Source organism: Maylandia zebra, linkage group LG9 (genome assembly GCF_041146795.1).
Source record: "Maylandia zebra isolate NMK-2024a linkage group LG9, Mzebra_GT3a, whole genome shotgun sequence".
NCBI classification, from domain to species: Eukaryota; Metazoa; Chordata; class Actinopteri; order Cichliformes; family Cichlidae; genus Maylandia; species Maylandia zebra.
Genome location: NC_135175.1, coordinates 33,452,335 through 33,468,217, shown reverse-complemented (window position 1 = coordinate 33,468,217; position 15,883 = coordinate 33,452,335). Strand labels below are relative to the sequence as shown.

Genomic DNA, 15,883 nt, shown 5'->3' with positions numbered 1-15,883 from the left:
TTTACCCTGCCTGGGATAGGGTTACCGGGGCCCTGCCCTGGAGCCAGGCCTGGGGAGGGTGCCCGAGGGCGAGTGTCTGGTGGCCGGGCCTTAGTCCATGGGGCCCGGTCGGGTCACAAGCAGCTTTACAGGAGACCTTGTCTTCCTGATAAACTTGATTTTAATTTCAGTCTTTCTTAGGCTTCCACACTCTGACAAATAGATGAAAGAAAGGAGCTTAAATCAACAGAAAAAATAAAATAAATAATAATAAATTCTAAAAAAGCAGCTTTAGTAAGTAATATAGCTCAAAATCAATAAATTAAAATGAAAAATGAAAAATAATTTACTAAATATAGTATAAAAATGCCAGCTAACATTAGTGGGCAGTGATACTTACCACATATGTTAACAGTCATATGGTTTGAGAAACAGACCAAAGAGCCTCACCAGGTGCTCATGCAAACTTAAAAGAATCTCCAAAGTATCTGAACACAAACAGACATAACATAACATTTGAAGCATAATCAAATAAAACAATAAAAACTCCCTAACACATTATAATAATAATAATAATGGATTGGATTTATATAGCGCTTTTTCAAGGCACCCAAAGCGCTTTACAATGCCATTATTGAATTTAGACTGAATTACATGAATCTGAGACTTCACAGAAATATCTTCTCTGTGTGATAACTGACCGCTGAGGCTGCGTTAAGCCGTTTACTAGTGAAGAAATCCTGAAGCCTGCTCGCTCATCGCTGATTTTATAATCTCTCTGACCAGATCCTCTTCAGCCTCTTTGCCTTGTCAAGTCAGGTGACCGATGAGATAAGCTCTTTAACTCATCAGAACATCGTGACCCCACAGGGACCTTTTTACCTGGGTGCTCACCAGCCAATCAGTGCTCAGTCTGGTCTGCAGAGACCCCCTAAAAGACCCACAGTGAATGGATGGAACACACACACACACACACACAGGCTCTGCTAACATTTATATGAAAAACTTGCAGGATTTAATCAGGGAAGACAAATTTGCAGAGAATGAAAGCTCAATAAAACAGAATTATTTTGATTTTTCTATCTGATGCAGCTGCATGAAAGCAAAGTGGTCACACTGCTGACTTACAGCAAGAAGGTTCTGGGTTTGATTCCAGGATCTTTTTGTGTTTGCATGCCCTCTCTAAGTACTCTGGCTTCCTCCCACAGTCCATAGACATGCACGTAAGGTCAACTGGAGATTATAAATTGGCTGTAGGAGGGAATGTGAGCGTGAATGTTGGATGGAAGGTTGTTGAAGCAGTGGTGACTTTTAAAAACTCAAACAAAGACGTTAAACAACTTAATCGAGTAGCACACAAGTTGTTTTTTTTGTTTTTGATGTCACAGTTAAGAAGCTACAGAGTAGTGACATCATCAGGGTTGTGGGCCGGACTGACTTAGACACAAACTAAATAGAAACAACACACACTCTTTATTGTATATATGCAGCTTTTCCCACATAAAATGTACTTTGCAGGCCGCACAGGTACATTTTTAGGGTTTACTATTGGACGATCCCAAATCTCTTATTCTGAAAATTCAGCCACTGCAAACCAGTGTGCCGTTTAAACACCACTGTTTGACAGACTGACTGCAGCTGAGGATGGAAGTCTTTGTTCTGCAGCAGACGTGCTTCAGTCAAACCAGACGCTGCAGCAGGTGGAGAACCATGCAGCTCATCGAGACTGCAGGACAGAGACCAGCAGTGCAGACTGCTGCACAAACCATGTACAGAATAACAGATTTTTGTAGGTTTTTCAGTTCTACTTTTAGAACATCGGTGGTCTGAGGCTAAATTGTGCCCATCTGCGGTTTCGATTGAACCCCCCTCGCCTTTGTTTCGACCATCAGTAACTTTGCGTAGGTGAGTGAAATGGTTTCAGTGTTCGAACAATAACTGCAAGAGGCAAAGAAAGATTAGAAACTCTCTGAATTTACTTTCAAAATTCGAGTGCAGTGGTTACAAATTGTTTTATTTCCTGGTTTTGTTTTTCTTATTATTTTTACCTGCACTCCCGACTCTGATAAGATGTTTGACATCTGAGCCACTGTGCAGCTAAGGCACCAGATGCATATGCAGTAGGTTAGAACACTCTCAATGGTGTCTCTGTAGAAGGACACCAGCAGTCTCTGTGTGAATTTATTCCTCCCGAGAATTCTCAGGAAGTCTCTGTTGGGCCTTTTTCAGCAGCTCGGAGGTGTTCGCACTCCAGGAAAGGTTCTCCTCTGTGTTGGCTCCCAGGAAGCTTGTCACCTTTTCTACACAGAATTATCCAAACATGGCATCGATCGGTGGGACACTGAGCTGCTGCAACTATGTGCGCAGCCATCTTGCAAAACCTGTTTGCAGTTCTGAAAGGGCAAGTACAGAGCAAATCTGTACGATTTTTCTTTCATGACTGAAATCTCGTGGTGCCAGTAAAATTGTGAATGTAACCCTTGCTTAGATTAGAAACAGTTTAATTAAACTCTCTACGCATACTGCATGCATTTAAACAGTAAAGCAGGCTCCTGTTTCCACCACTAATTGCATGATTTTAGCTCCGACGTTACTGTAGCTCTCTGCTTCTGCCTGTCCCGAGTCCCCTGCTGCTTCTGGGTCTCGGCTCTCTGTAGATGGTAAATTACATGTGTTTATGTCGAGTACAGAGCAGGATGGGCTGGGTGCACTGTGGTCAGAGTCTGTGGAGCTATTATTACTCATCACTGGGTGGGTGTCTCCGACTTCACCCATAATCATCCCTCACTAATCAGTGGGTCACCTCGCTGGCAGGGTAATTTGCAACACAACAGGCTCAACCTTCTGCACGAGCTGCAAAATTTGTCTTTGAAACTTCAAATCTGCAGACACAACATAAAACCCACACTGAGAGGTTAAACTCCGCCTGCTTGGTCTTTTTATTCTTTATTTCTTTTTTACAGTAGATCATCACACAAACACTTCTACCCTTTCTTACAGAGAGGCATGAAAATGAAAGGGAAAGAAAGGATTTGTTTAGGGTCACATAGAAAGAGATCTGAGGGCTGCTTTTGGAGAAACGAAGCTCACATCCTGACTGTGGAGCGCTTCTAGTTTACTCCTTTGATCAGTTCATCTCTTGAAAAACATAAACACTGTGTCCTTGAGACTTTATGATTCCCTCAGGATCACTTTGCTGTTTGTATAGTAAGAGGATGTAATGATGTTTAGGCTGAAGAAGAGGAACATTGCACACAAACAAAGCCTGTCTGAGTGGTCACATGGACAGACGTGACCTGGATAATTATGGCGAACAACTTCCTGTTTCATTGGGGGAGTGTTTGAGATCAGAAGGAATGAAGATCCTATTAACTTTTCTTCTGTAAACTCTTGTCATTGTTTTGTGTTTTTTCTTGTAAAAACGCACGCCAGCGCCGTGGACACCCAGAGGCAAGTCTTAATCATGATGTTGGCAATTTAGGTCCATTCACTCGATTCTGAGAGGAGATGCGCCAACATGGGGGGTCATAAGTCACGTGTGCTGCAAGCACCGGTCACAGACCTGGATAAATGGGAACGCTGCGTGAGGAAGGGCGTCTGTGCTAAATGAGACATGCAGATCCACCCACTATGGGTGTGACAGCAGGCTTAAGCACTTTCACCTTTAGCTGCATTCACTCCCATTCATTTGGGACTATCTCACAAGCGCCCCCTGCTGTGCTCTTGTCTGAATGGCAGCCAGTTTCTGTACAACAAAGTTAACAGGAAGTGCATGCTCAATCATCCGGGTAAGTAAATCCCAAAACTTGATTCTGTTCATCTGGACGTAGCGATCAGTGGGAGAAACGTTTCAGTGGGCTGTTTTCAGTCATTGTGCAAAGGTAATGTTTATAAGGTTGGAAGCCGGCAGTCAGCTGAGACTGAAGAAGTCACTCGGATGAGTGACAAAATGTTCCTCCCATAAAAACGCTACATCCAGATGAACAGAATCAACTTTTTGGAATTAACAGGAAGTGGACTTGTTCTCCTGGACGGCATCTGGATCCATTCAGGAGCAAGTTTTTTAAAAACTGAAAAGTTTGTTAAAGTTTTTCTTTGAGAGGAAGAAAAACGTCTTGACTTCTTTTCATCTCCACAATAACTTCTTAACCCCAGAGTTTCAGTCAGGAGCATCAATTGTTTGGTTTAGTGCAGCAGGTATAAATATATGCAAATAATTATTTACATATAATGAAAATGATTTTGGTGAAACAGCTGTTTCACCTCTGGAATCATTGATTTCCATGTTTTTCACCCTTGGGAAGCGAGATTCTCTATTCTATTCACTCTATTAACTGAAAGAAATATAAAAAAAAGGGACATTTTAGCTCATTGTGCTAAACATTAAAGGAGGTGTCAGGTTTTGTAAAATTTAATTCCTGGATTATGAAGTGATCGTCTGCCCTGAAGCTCTGAAGCTTTCACCGTTTTTAAATCACATTACATGATTTTATTTTCCTTTCACCACAAATCAAATCCTCCTTCCTCTGTCCTTTCTTTCCTCATTCCATCAGCTCATGCTCCTTCCCTTTATCTCATTTGTTTAGTGTTCTTACGATCATTGGTTTTTTCCTCTCTCCACTCTTCTAGAAACTGATCCAAGTAAAGACACCACCCCCTTTCCTCTCTCCTCCCTCCCTCCCCTATTCTCTCTCTCAGCAGTCCCTCCTCCTTTCAGTTGTCCTCACACTGCATCCTACCTTCCTCACAGCGAGTCTCCTCGGCTTGATCGTTGTCTCTGCGTCACTGTGGTCATGAGAAGGATGCTGTCCCGCAAGCTCCTGGCTCTGCTGGGGCTCCTTGTGCTCTGCAAAGGTAAGAAAAGTCCAGTTTTCCGACAGAGCAAAAGCTTAAACCTGATTTATGCTCCGCTTTATCTTCAAGATAAAGTTAAAAATAATTGTGTCTGTTTGTCTAAATAAACAGAAACAGACATTCTGAGTGTTTGTGGAGTGAGAAAGAGTTCATTGAAGTGTGAGGAACAGAAGTGAACACCGACTCTGCTCCAGTGAGGAGTTTCCGTCTGGTGGTGTTAAAGTCAATAAGCAGCCTGTTATCCACTCATTGATATAGTTTACTAATGTGTGTGTGTGTGTGTGTGTGTGTGTGTGTGTGTGTGTGTGTGTGTGTGTGTGTGTGTGTGTGTGTGTGTGTGTGCGTGCGTGTGTGTGTGTGTGTGTGTGTGTTCCGGGTGGGGTGGGTGCTGATTGGATGAGTGCTTTTTTATAGCAGCCTGATCCAATTGAGGGCAGTGTTGCGCTCAGGTGTGGAGAGCTGCTCACACAGGGAGTCAAACCCCCAACTCATAACGCACACTGATCTGGACTGTATATAAAAGATGGACACAGTTGCAGAGCTGTAATAAATCTATATGAATGAACTGTTTTCTGTTTGGCTTTATTAGCCTCACATGATTGTGGAGTCTTTACAATGTTTTTTCAGTTGATTGAGGTTTGTGGACATTCATCTATGCACAGCTCTCTTTAGGACCTCTTTAGCACTTTTATTCTTTCCTTTTTCAGCCACTCTGTTGTAGATGTGCTGCTGTGCTGGCGATCATTGCTCTGTTGCATGACCCAGTTTCAGCCAAGCTTTGACTGTCAGACAGATGGCCTTACATTTGACTAGAATACTTTGGTATACAGAGGAGTTCATGGTTGACTGCACGGTGCCCAAATCATCAGCCCTCCACCTACGTGCTGACAGCTGGTATGAGGCGCTTGTGATGATTGGTTTTCTCCAAATGTGGTGCTGTGCATTATGGTCAAACATCTCCAGTTTTGCAAACCTAAGCTGCACTGTCACGTTCTTTTTAGAGAGAAGAGCCTTTCTCCTGGCAACTCTTTCAAATAATTTCTATACTTGATCAGTCTGTTCTAATTGTGCTGTCATGAAGTCTAACATTTAGCACGCTAACTGAGTCTGAGATGACTTCGTGCAGGCTTTTTGCAGCACAAACACTGTGCAGAGGTCCAGTTTAGTGACTCAAGTCAGCAAAGGTGAGGCTTAGCAAACAGTTAACAGGTAAAGCTTCCAGCGTCAAGACACCTGTCAATCCAGGTGCCCCTAATTCCAGTATCCAGATGGGTGTATTATAATAAGATTCACCCCATGTGCAGGTGATGGAAGGAACTGAAACCTGGTTTTCTACAAGGCTGTGAACATGATTATTGCTGTTGTAAATTGGGGAACTGTTACCAAAAACTGCAATGCTTCTAATGTCCACCAGAGGCTGGCTCCAAAACACGAGTCAAGCCCCACAAACTCCCACGTTAAAAATATCCTGTTTGGGCAGATTGTAGAGAGCTCTGAGATTGCAAAAACTGTAAAGGTGCAGCCCAGATTGACTCACAAGTATTCACTTATTTCTCCTAATTTAATTAAAAACGCTCTACTGGGTTTCTTAAGCCTCTGTATTAGGATGGTGATAATCATGAATGAGTGTCTTTAGAGGAAAGGGCTCACAAACAACAAACCTTTTAATAATAAGCATGGTTATAACCCAGTTACACTAAGTGCTTCACTGTCTGTATAGTTGACAACATGCAGGCTACAGACACTTTAAACAAGCTAACGAGACTCCCTGCTATCTGAGATTAATCAGCACAGAGCTAAAGAGGCTAAACTAACACCCAGCGTCACTATCGGAAAAACAGACCTGATCCAAGCGCTTACAGGTGCACTGAACTGTAAACTAATCTAATGACCTTTGACCTGGTCATGAGAACATTCTCTCACAGCCGGGTGCTTAAAAGAAAACAAAAAAAAACAAGGTGGCTAACAACAGCCAAATTTACACTCTGTTGTTTTATTTTGAGCTGCCTGCATGGGTCAATAAATGCTTCTTATATTTGTAGGGGACAAATATCAGTCATTGCATCAGTCCAGTGACAGAAAATGTGTCAAGAAATTAGCAATACATAAGCTAGGGCACGCAAGACAACACTTGCCATCAGGTGTGGGTTTAAAGTGGACATTAAGCTCATTTTTAGCTTTACTAGAATAGAATAGAATAGAATAGAATACCTTTTATTGTCAATATGCACATGTACGATGAGACGCGCAGACGTGGGAAAAGAGAGGGGCGGTAAGGTGCACAGTTCTGCGGCACTATATACATATGAGCAGTCCCAATTCAAAAAAGATAAAATATACAAATATATCTACAATAGTATTGCAAAGTTCAGAGAGCAAAATAATCCTAATTTATCTCATACTGGACCTGAGTGTAGCCCCTCAATTCATCCTGTGTCTGTCTGAAACGAGGAATTTATTCCGTCCCTCACTGTGATTGGAAGCCCCTTTTAATCAGAAGGTTCAAGCATCAGATGGGTGGGGCTTCTGTGCCTAAGGTTGTCCCCTCTGTGTGAAGCAGTACATTTAGACTGGGGATTATTTGTGTAAATTAAATGAGGAAAAACATAACAGGCCATCTTTAAACTCAACTTTATATCATATTTGCAGAAGAAAATGTTTCTACTTCATATTCAGACCAAATTTAGCAAAAAAAAAATGAGCTCAAAAAGTTTCTTTGCTCAGTTATCTGTGATTTATGACAGATGAAGTTTTCACAAATTATTATGGAAAACAAAAATACCTTTCATCTCTCCTCTGAGATGGAACAAGTTCAATAGGAGAATACAGTCCCAGAAGGTTTAGACTGTCAAGTCCCAATTCATGTAGCGGTCCGACAAAAGTTGTTACTAAAATAGAAATAGCATCTGTGTTAAGCTAATATTAGGCTAATGTTTCTGCAAACTACAAAAGAAGTACTACAGAGACTGTCTACACTTTATTAATTCAAAAAAGGCACTAACAAATCCTATATTTTGTCACTGGCTGCATAAATCAGCTCATTTACATAACTACTCCCCCACTCCCCCCCCATCATCCTGACTGACACCCCCATCACCTCTGTGGACTCATTCCGCTTCCTGGGTACCACCATCACCCAGGACCTGAAGTGGGAGCCCACCATCACCTCCGTCATTAAGAAAGCCCAGCAGAGGATGTACTTCCTGAGGCAGCTGAAGAAATTCAACCTGCCAACACGGACGATGATGCAGTTCTACACTGCAATCATCGAGTCCATCCTCACCTCCTCCATCACCGTGTGGTACGCTGGAGCCACTATCAGGGACAAACAGAGACTGCAGCGTGTTGTGCGCTCTGCTGAGAAGGTGATTGGCTGCAGACTCCCATCTCTGCAGGACCTGTGCACCTCCAGGACACTGCGGCGTGCAGCTCGGATCTCAGCTGACCCTTCTCACCCTGGACACAGTCTGTTTGACCTGCTCCCCTCAGGCAGGAGGCTCCGGTCCATTCGCACCAGAACCTCTCGCCATAAGAACAGTTTCTTCCCCTCTGCTGTTGGACACATGAACAATAACCATATGACTGTTCCCGCTACTAACACATGACCCTACGCTGTGTCACTGCATCATTCTATGTTTGGCACTGATCACCACCTGCACCCATGTATATATCTTTCAACGTAACACTTTTAATTCTTATTCTCATGTATATATCTCATGTATAGCTCATGCACATATCTTTCTACGTAGCACTTTTAATTCTTATCCCTACTTTTATTTTTTCATGTCTATTTAAGTGCTATTTATGACACTATGTTTGCACTGAAGCACCGCAGCAATTTCCTAATGTTGTAAACCTGCTCAACATTTGGCAATAAACCCCATTCTGATTCTGATTCTGATTCTGATTCTACAAAGCTGACTAGCTAGCTTTAGCATGTAGCTAATGTTAATTTAAGACGTAGACCGCAACACAACATTAATCATTGGTTTTAGCAAGCAGTTTGAGATGTTTTTTATTTTATGGTTTATTTGTAGAGGGACGAGTGTGTAAAATGAAACAACACTGCTGATGACAGTATTTTGGCTTAAGCTAGTTAGCTTAAGCTAACTAACTAAATCTTACTTTTAATTAATTAATTAACTCTAACTAGCAAACCTGTCAGTAGATAGGCTATTATCTGAATTCAAAACCATTTATTACATAATAACATAAAATGAGTCATTAATAGTCTTTATTTTTCATTTAACACAATCCAAAGTAATGTGAAGAAGCTAAAAAATGAAATGACTTTCAAACTGCTGCAGTTTCAGTTTTTGAACCTGTTACTGTCTGTCTGTGGATTGTGCCTCTAATGTCAGCCTGAATCTATGATTCAGTTTGTGAATCATCCAGGATGATGACACTGGCTGTCTGCTTGAAGCTGTTATTTAGCTACAAAAAGTGGTATTCCTGTAGAGCTGCGGTCTACAGAAGTCAGACTGATTGTTGGGGCTCATTAGTATCATTGACTCTTTACCTTGAAATTTTTTAGTGCCTTAGCTTTAAAACAATATAAAAATCTACTAAACTGAAATGGATGAAACAAATATTCCCACTGTAGCCTGTAGAAACTTTGGACCCGTTTTTCATTTTAATTCTACATAAAACCTGAATTCAGCTGTAAAAGTTGAGTTTGCAATACAACTTCCTGATCTTCCATGTTGTGACTCCAGGCCAGGAGGAAAGTGAAGCAGGCGAATCTTGTGATAACTTCACCGACCTCGACCTGACCCACTGCTTCGTGGGAACCACCCTGTATGTGCGGCTCCTGCTCTACACTCGCTCCAACCTCGACTGTGGCCGCGAACTGAACCACCACCACCTGTCCTCCCAGCCACTCTTCAGCCTCTCCCGTCCCACCGCCTTTGTCATCCATGGCTACCGGCCCACCGGCGCGCCCCCTATCTGGATTAACCACATAGTCCACCTGCTAGCAGAGCAGGAAGACATGAACATCATCGTGGTGGACTGGAACAAAGGGGCAGCCAACCTCAACTACTTCACTGCTGTGAGTTACACCAGAGAGGCCGCTCTCAACCTGACGGGCTTCATCATGACGATGGAGGTGAGACAGACCTTCAGCCCAGACCTTTATTTTCCCTTCCTGTAATCATCCTGCAGTCTATTGTTGAACCAATAGACCAATAGAAGCAGCATCACTCATAGGTTTGAGATATGAATGTCCACTTTAGCTTCACGGTTCTCACCATCTAGGATTATTAGAGCCAGCAGTGGCCATGGTTCAAGTTGTTTCTAGTAGTCTCAGTTGGCAAAGTGTACCAATGCAATGCAAAGACACAAAGCAGAATACATAAAACTTTACAAACTTTGGACAGATTGTTCATTCAACTAATGTGTTATTTATCAGAAACATACATTAAAATGCTCTAAATGGCACCAAATCCATTTCTCTACCCAAGAAGTCCGGCTCAAAGCCTAGAATTACCAGTTCAGCCAGTCTACAGATGTTTTTAAATGACAAGTATTAAATATTTCCCAGGTTACAGGTCCTTCAAGTACTTAAGAATGGATCTAAGTTTTGGTGCTTTTGGTATTTCCGCCACTGTGTGGGCACATTAAATTTTAGTAAAGAGATTAGAAGACATGTCTGTGTGAAAATCAGCAGTTCTGTCATGTCCTTTATTATCCTGTATACTTAAAAGGTCTTTATGACAGAGTTATACCTCACCTGTAACGCTGAGCTTTTGTGCCCACAGGCTGAAGGAGCCTCTCTGAGCTCAGTTCACCTGATCGGCGTCAGTCTGGGAGCTCACCTGGCTGGTTTTGTGGGAGCAAACCTGAAGGGGAAGATTGGCCGTATCACAGGTAAAATAAAGTACTCAGAGCGGTGCAGTATGCGAGTAAATGTACTTCATTATCATGTATTTATGACAGATGTTCTTAACCTTTCAGTTTAATGAAAGCAGCGCTGTGGAGTGAGCAGGCGGAAAACTACAAAAGCACTCACATACCTCCTTGCTTCTTTCCTTCCTCCCTTCTTTCCTTCCTCTTCTCCAGGTCTGGACCCTGCTGGACCGATGTTCACCAGGGCCACGCCGGAGGAGAGGCTGGACCCCTCGGACGCCATGTTTGTGGACGTCCTTCACACCGACATGAACTGTAAGCATCTAACGCAGAATTAATAATAATTTAAATAGTGATTTAATATCATTTTAATATTGACCCTTTTTACTTTGATCATTTACACACAAAGAAAGCAACTGGAAAAGAAATAGCTTTTAGTTGTCATGGTGTGAGGAACAATAAACAAAATCTGTTAATTTACAAACACTAGTGTTGCCTGTGAGGTCACAGCAGCTCTAATAGGATCTTCTATTGATCAGACCCACATCCCTAAAAATGTTTTTACGTTATTAGCTGGTAAATCATTCAAATCTCTTTCCTTCTTTTACAATAAATCATTTTATTTATAGATGAATACATGTATTTACTGATCATAAATTATTCAGACATATATTTAATTATATTTTACTTATTTGTATTAATATGCTTTTACATAAACTAAAAGCATGAATATTATTATGAATTACTATTATTATTACTGTTATTTGGAAATATTCCACATTTTTTTTAATAAAAAAGGGTTGGCATTAGAAGTAGAGATAATTCTGTTTATAAACATTGTTTTTTTCTTAAATTATTAGTAGCAAGTTATATAAATATAGTTATATAACTGAATGAAAATGTTAATATAATTTTAATTAATTCTAGTTATTATTTAACACGTCTTACCTTTCTATGAACCTAGAAAGTATTTATTAAAAAGCAATAAACCTTCGTGACCTCATGTAAGAGTCGCTGTGTTACACGCTGTGCTCTCCGTGCGCAGCCTTTGGACTGAGAGGAGCTCATGGCCACATTGACTTCTACGCCAACGGAGGCGCCGACCAGCCGGGGTGTCCCAAAACCATCTTTTCAGGTGAGCCCACACACAAACTAGGGAGACACACACACACATTAAATAACACACATGTGCTGAGCGCAGTGTGATCTCTGTCCTCCAGGTAAATCTTACTTTGTGTGTGACCATCAGCGCTCCGTCTTCCTGTTCCTGTGCGCTCTGAACCGAACCTGCACCCTCACCGGTTACCCCTGCTCGTCCTACAGCGACTTCCTGGACGCCCGCTGTCTGCAGTGCGAGACCTTCAAACCGGCCTCCTGCCCCATACTCGGTGGGTGCTGACACTGAATGACCGTGAGAGGGAAACGATTAAGAAAATAATCAATCTCCTGCTACATAATGTTTACAAAAGCTGTTCTTCCCCTGCAGATAAATACTCTGCAATTAATCCCGTTAATCCAGAACTTGGCTTAATAAGTGAGCAAGTTTTCCATCGTCTCAATCAGGAAAGTTCATCTGAGTTTAAATTTGCTCTACGTGCGATTCTGCACACATTTCAAGGAATCTAAATTTAAGTGATGCTTCAGAGAAAACAGAATTAGATCTCGGCTGCAGACTAATAGACTGTATATAAAAGATGGAGCCACCATTGTGACGACACCTATTGGTTCTGAAGCTTTAAACAGCGCAGATTTAAAGAAGCCTGTTCACAGAAATTAGCTGCAGGTCTGCTGGGGTGCATCAGGGGGCGCTGATGAGCTAGTCGTCAGTGATAACCTGCTACTTAGCGACCAGTAACTCACAGAAAGTGTTCGTATTTGTTTCATTAAGATGCTGGACATCTATCAGGCACCTGATCTTAACACCTGTACGCTTCACCTGCAGGTTATGACGTCAGCCCGTGGAGGGAGACTCTGCAGCAGCTCGGACAGACCAAAGTCTTCTTCAGCACCACCGACGCGCTGCCCTACAAGAGTAAGTATGACACACGAACCTCATAAAAATTCACGTCTCAGGTGAAGCAGACTTTGAAAAGAATGGAATTTCGCTGTAGGATGCGTTCAATGCCCCTAACACTGGGAGCGACGTCCTCCTATAGTGAGTCGCAGCTGCAGCACAGACTTGCCCTGGTGGTTATCAGAATCAGAATACTTTATTAATCCCGAGGGAAATTAGGGTTACAGCAGGCAGCACGCTAATGGCGCATGCGCACTTACAAAGGAACCTGCTGACCAACTTTACACAAACATCACATTGAGGAGACATGTCAGAAAGGTAGGCTGATAGGAAAAAACAACGAAAATACACTACATGAGGTAAGAGGAGGAGAAAAAGACTCCACTCAGACTGAGCTCCTAGTGGGAGAACAGTTTGATAACAGAAAAAACACCTCAGCACAAAAAGCACATGACTATCAATACACCATAGAAACACAAGACAAGCAACAGGGGCGGGTAAAGGGTAAGAGAGAGCCGCTGTAGACAGCGCATCCGGTCCTGCAGCGTGTCTGCGCTGGTCCAGTCGACTGCCATCTTCCCCCGGTAGGGCACAAGCGTCGAAGGCATTTGGAAAGGGAGGGGGGATCAGTGTGTGCATATCAGTGTATGTGTGTGTGTGTGTGCGTGCGTGCGTGCGTGCGTGCGTGCGTGTGTGCGCGCGTGTGCGTGCGTGTGTGTGTGCGCGCGCGCGTGTGTGCGTGTGTGTGCGCGTTTGCGTGCGTGCGCGCGCGCGTGTGTGTGTGCGCGCGTGTGTGTGCGTGTGCGTGTGTGTGTGTGAGCACAGAGTTAAGGATTTGAGGTTAGGACTTGGACATCAGAGAGTTAAAGAAGGATTTGGACTCTGTGGATGCTGACCCCACTGTGGGACCCCACCTACAATATGTGCTTGGACTTTTTTAAGAAAAAATATTTTAGGACCTTTTAACAGAAAGGAGTGATGATTGAGTGATGATTGAGTGTTTTGTTGGATTGTAACGCTGTGTGTGTCCCGTGTGTGTCAGAGCTGATGTACAGAGTGGACATGGTGACATGGAACCAGTACCTGCGCTGGGGGGTCGTCTACATCCGGCTGCACAGCGGCAGGAACGTCACAGAGGCCCGAATAGACCAGTGAGTCTTTCTGCTGTTTCACACAGACTGGATTTATGAAAAGCAGGAAAATAGTTGACTTTAAATTTTAATTCTGAGTCAATGAAGACTTTAATGACATAGATAGATAGATAGATAGATAGATAGATAGATAGATAGATAGATAGATAGATAGATAGATAGATAGATAGATAGATAGATAGATAGATAGATAGATAGATAGATAATCTTAGCAAAGGAGATAAAAGTCATCTTTCAGTTTTTTGTTTCTTGTTTTCCAACATAAACACACAAATACAGACTTTAAATTAATGAGTTAAACCTTACGGTCTCCTCGTCTCTGCGCACAGTAAGCTGCTCCGGTTTGAGCAGTACACCTCCACGCGGCTGCTGGCCCAGTTCGATGAGGATCTGCAGCACATCCAGAAGATCTCCCTACGAATCAACACCGGCAACGTCATCGGGCCTCGCTACAAAATCCGGCTGCTGCGAGTCCGCTTCACGCCACTGGAGCTTCCTGAGAGGTCGGTGGATCAGTTTTGGTGTTTCTGAATAGGAACCAGTCTTAGAAGATAAACTGTCTCAAAATCTATGTGGAGGTGTCTCTCTCAGTCTGACCTATGACATCCTAAAAGGAAACAAAACTAAACTGTTGTTCTCCAAAGCCTACGCCTCTAAGGAGACGTAGGCTTTAAGGAGACGTAGGCTACATATGTGTACATATATATACATATATATATATGTGTACATATATATATATATGTATATATATGTACACATATATATACATATATATATATGTGTACATATATATACATACATATATATACAAATATATATACATATATATATGTACACATATATATATGTATATATATTTGTATATATATGTATATATATGTACACATATATATACAAAAAAACTGGGATTACCTGTAAATACGCCGACATTATTTGACACTTTGGCCATGTTTGATATTGCACTGGAACAGGAGACGAAGGAAAAGCAGAATAAGTCCACTTCAAAGGCTACAGTTTGTATTAACAGATACATTTTTTTCTCCTTCAGGCCTTTGATGTGCCGCTTCGACATCATCATGGAGGAGAACATAGAGGTGGCGTTTCGGCCTCTGCCCTGCGGCTCCCGCCTCTGACTTTAACACAGCCTAATTCCCTCTTTGGAAACCCATCGGACTCACCTGTAATCCTATTAGAGGACCCTCGGGCGTCCTCTGGGTGCTACAGGCTCTCCCATCCCACCAGGCGGACCTGCGGGGGCCCACACAGGAGAGCTGCCAGCCTCCTCGCCGTGCTGTGGATTACTCCTGGTTTTAACAAACAGGAGGATGAAAGCTAATTAAAGTTATGTTAAGCTACAAGAAAACTGAGATTTTTAACAAGATTCTGCTGCTGAGCTTCATCGGTCTGCGTTCATGTTGGGTTTATCTGGGCACAAAACCCGCTGGAACGCGAGACCAACAACTGCACGACAAACAAGGCAAGAAGGCACTCTCCGTGTTTGTGGCTCGCGAGGGAAGTCAGCCAAAGTTGAGGAAAAGATTCCTTCACCTGAACTCAGCCAACTTCAACTGATTCCTTCGCTACAGCCCTTGTTATTCTCAGCAAGCAATCATTCATGAATATGCAATTACAAATACACAGGACATTCTCAAACAGTCATATCTGAACAACATCAGTGTCTGTATTCTGTGTGTGTAGGTGCATGTGTGTGTGTGTTTCCAGCCATACTATACATAGACATAGAAGTAGTAGAAGTAAGCGTCTTACTAAACTATAAAAACAGGAAGTTGCAATAGGTCATATCTCAAATACACATGTAAAGGTGTGAAGTCTTGCACATCAAGAAACAGAACAGTCTGGTATCAACAGCTATAATGGAATTACAACGTCAAGGCTGCTTCCTCTCACACAGTCTTATCAGACCTAATAAGGATGTGACTTTGATCAGCATGCAAACGATTATATATTTCTAAGCACAAATGACAACATAAAAAACATCTCACTCTTACAGTTCACCTGCTGTGAAACTCACACTGTC

At 42.4% G+C, this 15,883-nt stretch overlaps 1 protein-coding gene across 1 annotated transcript; it reads left to right on the top strand.

Annotated features, from left to right (window-relative positions):
* The first annotated feature begins 4,704 nt into the window (after positions 1-4,704).
* On the top strand, positions 4,705-15,855 carry lipib (lipase, member Ib). Its single transcript, XM_024803651.2, has 10 exons — positions 4,705-4,833; positions 9,549-9,940; positions 10,593-10,701; positions 10,894-10,995; positions 11,726-11,815; positions 11,901-12,068; positions 12,623-12,712; positions 13,737-13,845; positions 14,175-14,348; positions 14,894-15,855. The coding sequence occupies exons 1-10, from the start codon at positions 4,773-4,775 to the stop codon at positions 14,976-14,978; spliced, it is 1,380 nt and encodes a 459-aa protein (XP_024659419.1). The 5' UTR covers positions 4,705-4,772; the 3' UTR covers positions 14,979-15,855.
* Positions 15,856-15,883: the final 28 nt, after the last annotated feature.

Bases quoted from the DNA above. Each gene is read 5' to 3' on its own strand.
- lipib (XM_024803651.2), top strand. From the start codon at position 4,773: ATGAGAAGGATGCTGTCCCGCAAGCTCCTGGCTCTGCTGGGGCTCCTT. The intron at 9,941-10,592 runs GTGAGACAGACC...TTGTGCCCACAG, and splicing joins GCTTCATCATGACGATGGAG to GCTGAAGGAGCCTCTCTGAG. The intron at 13,846-14,174 runs GTGAGTCTTTCT...CTCTGCGCACAG, and splicing joins ACAGAGGCCCGAATAGACCA to TAAGCTGCTCCGGTTTGAGC.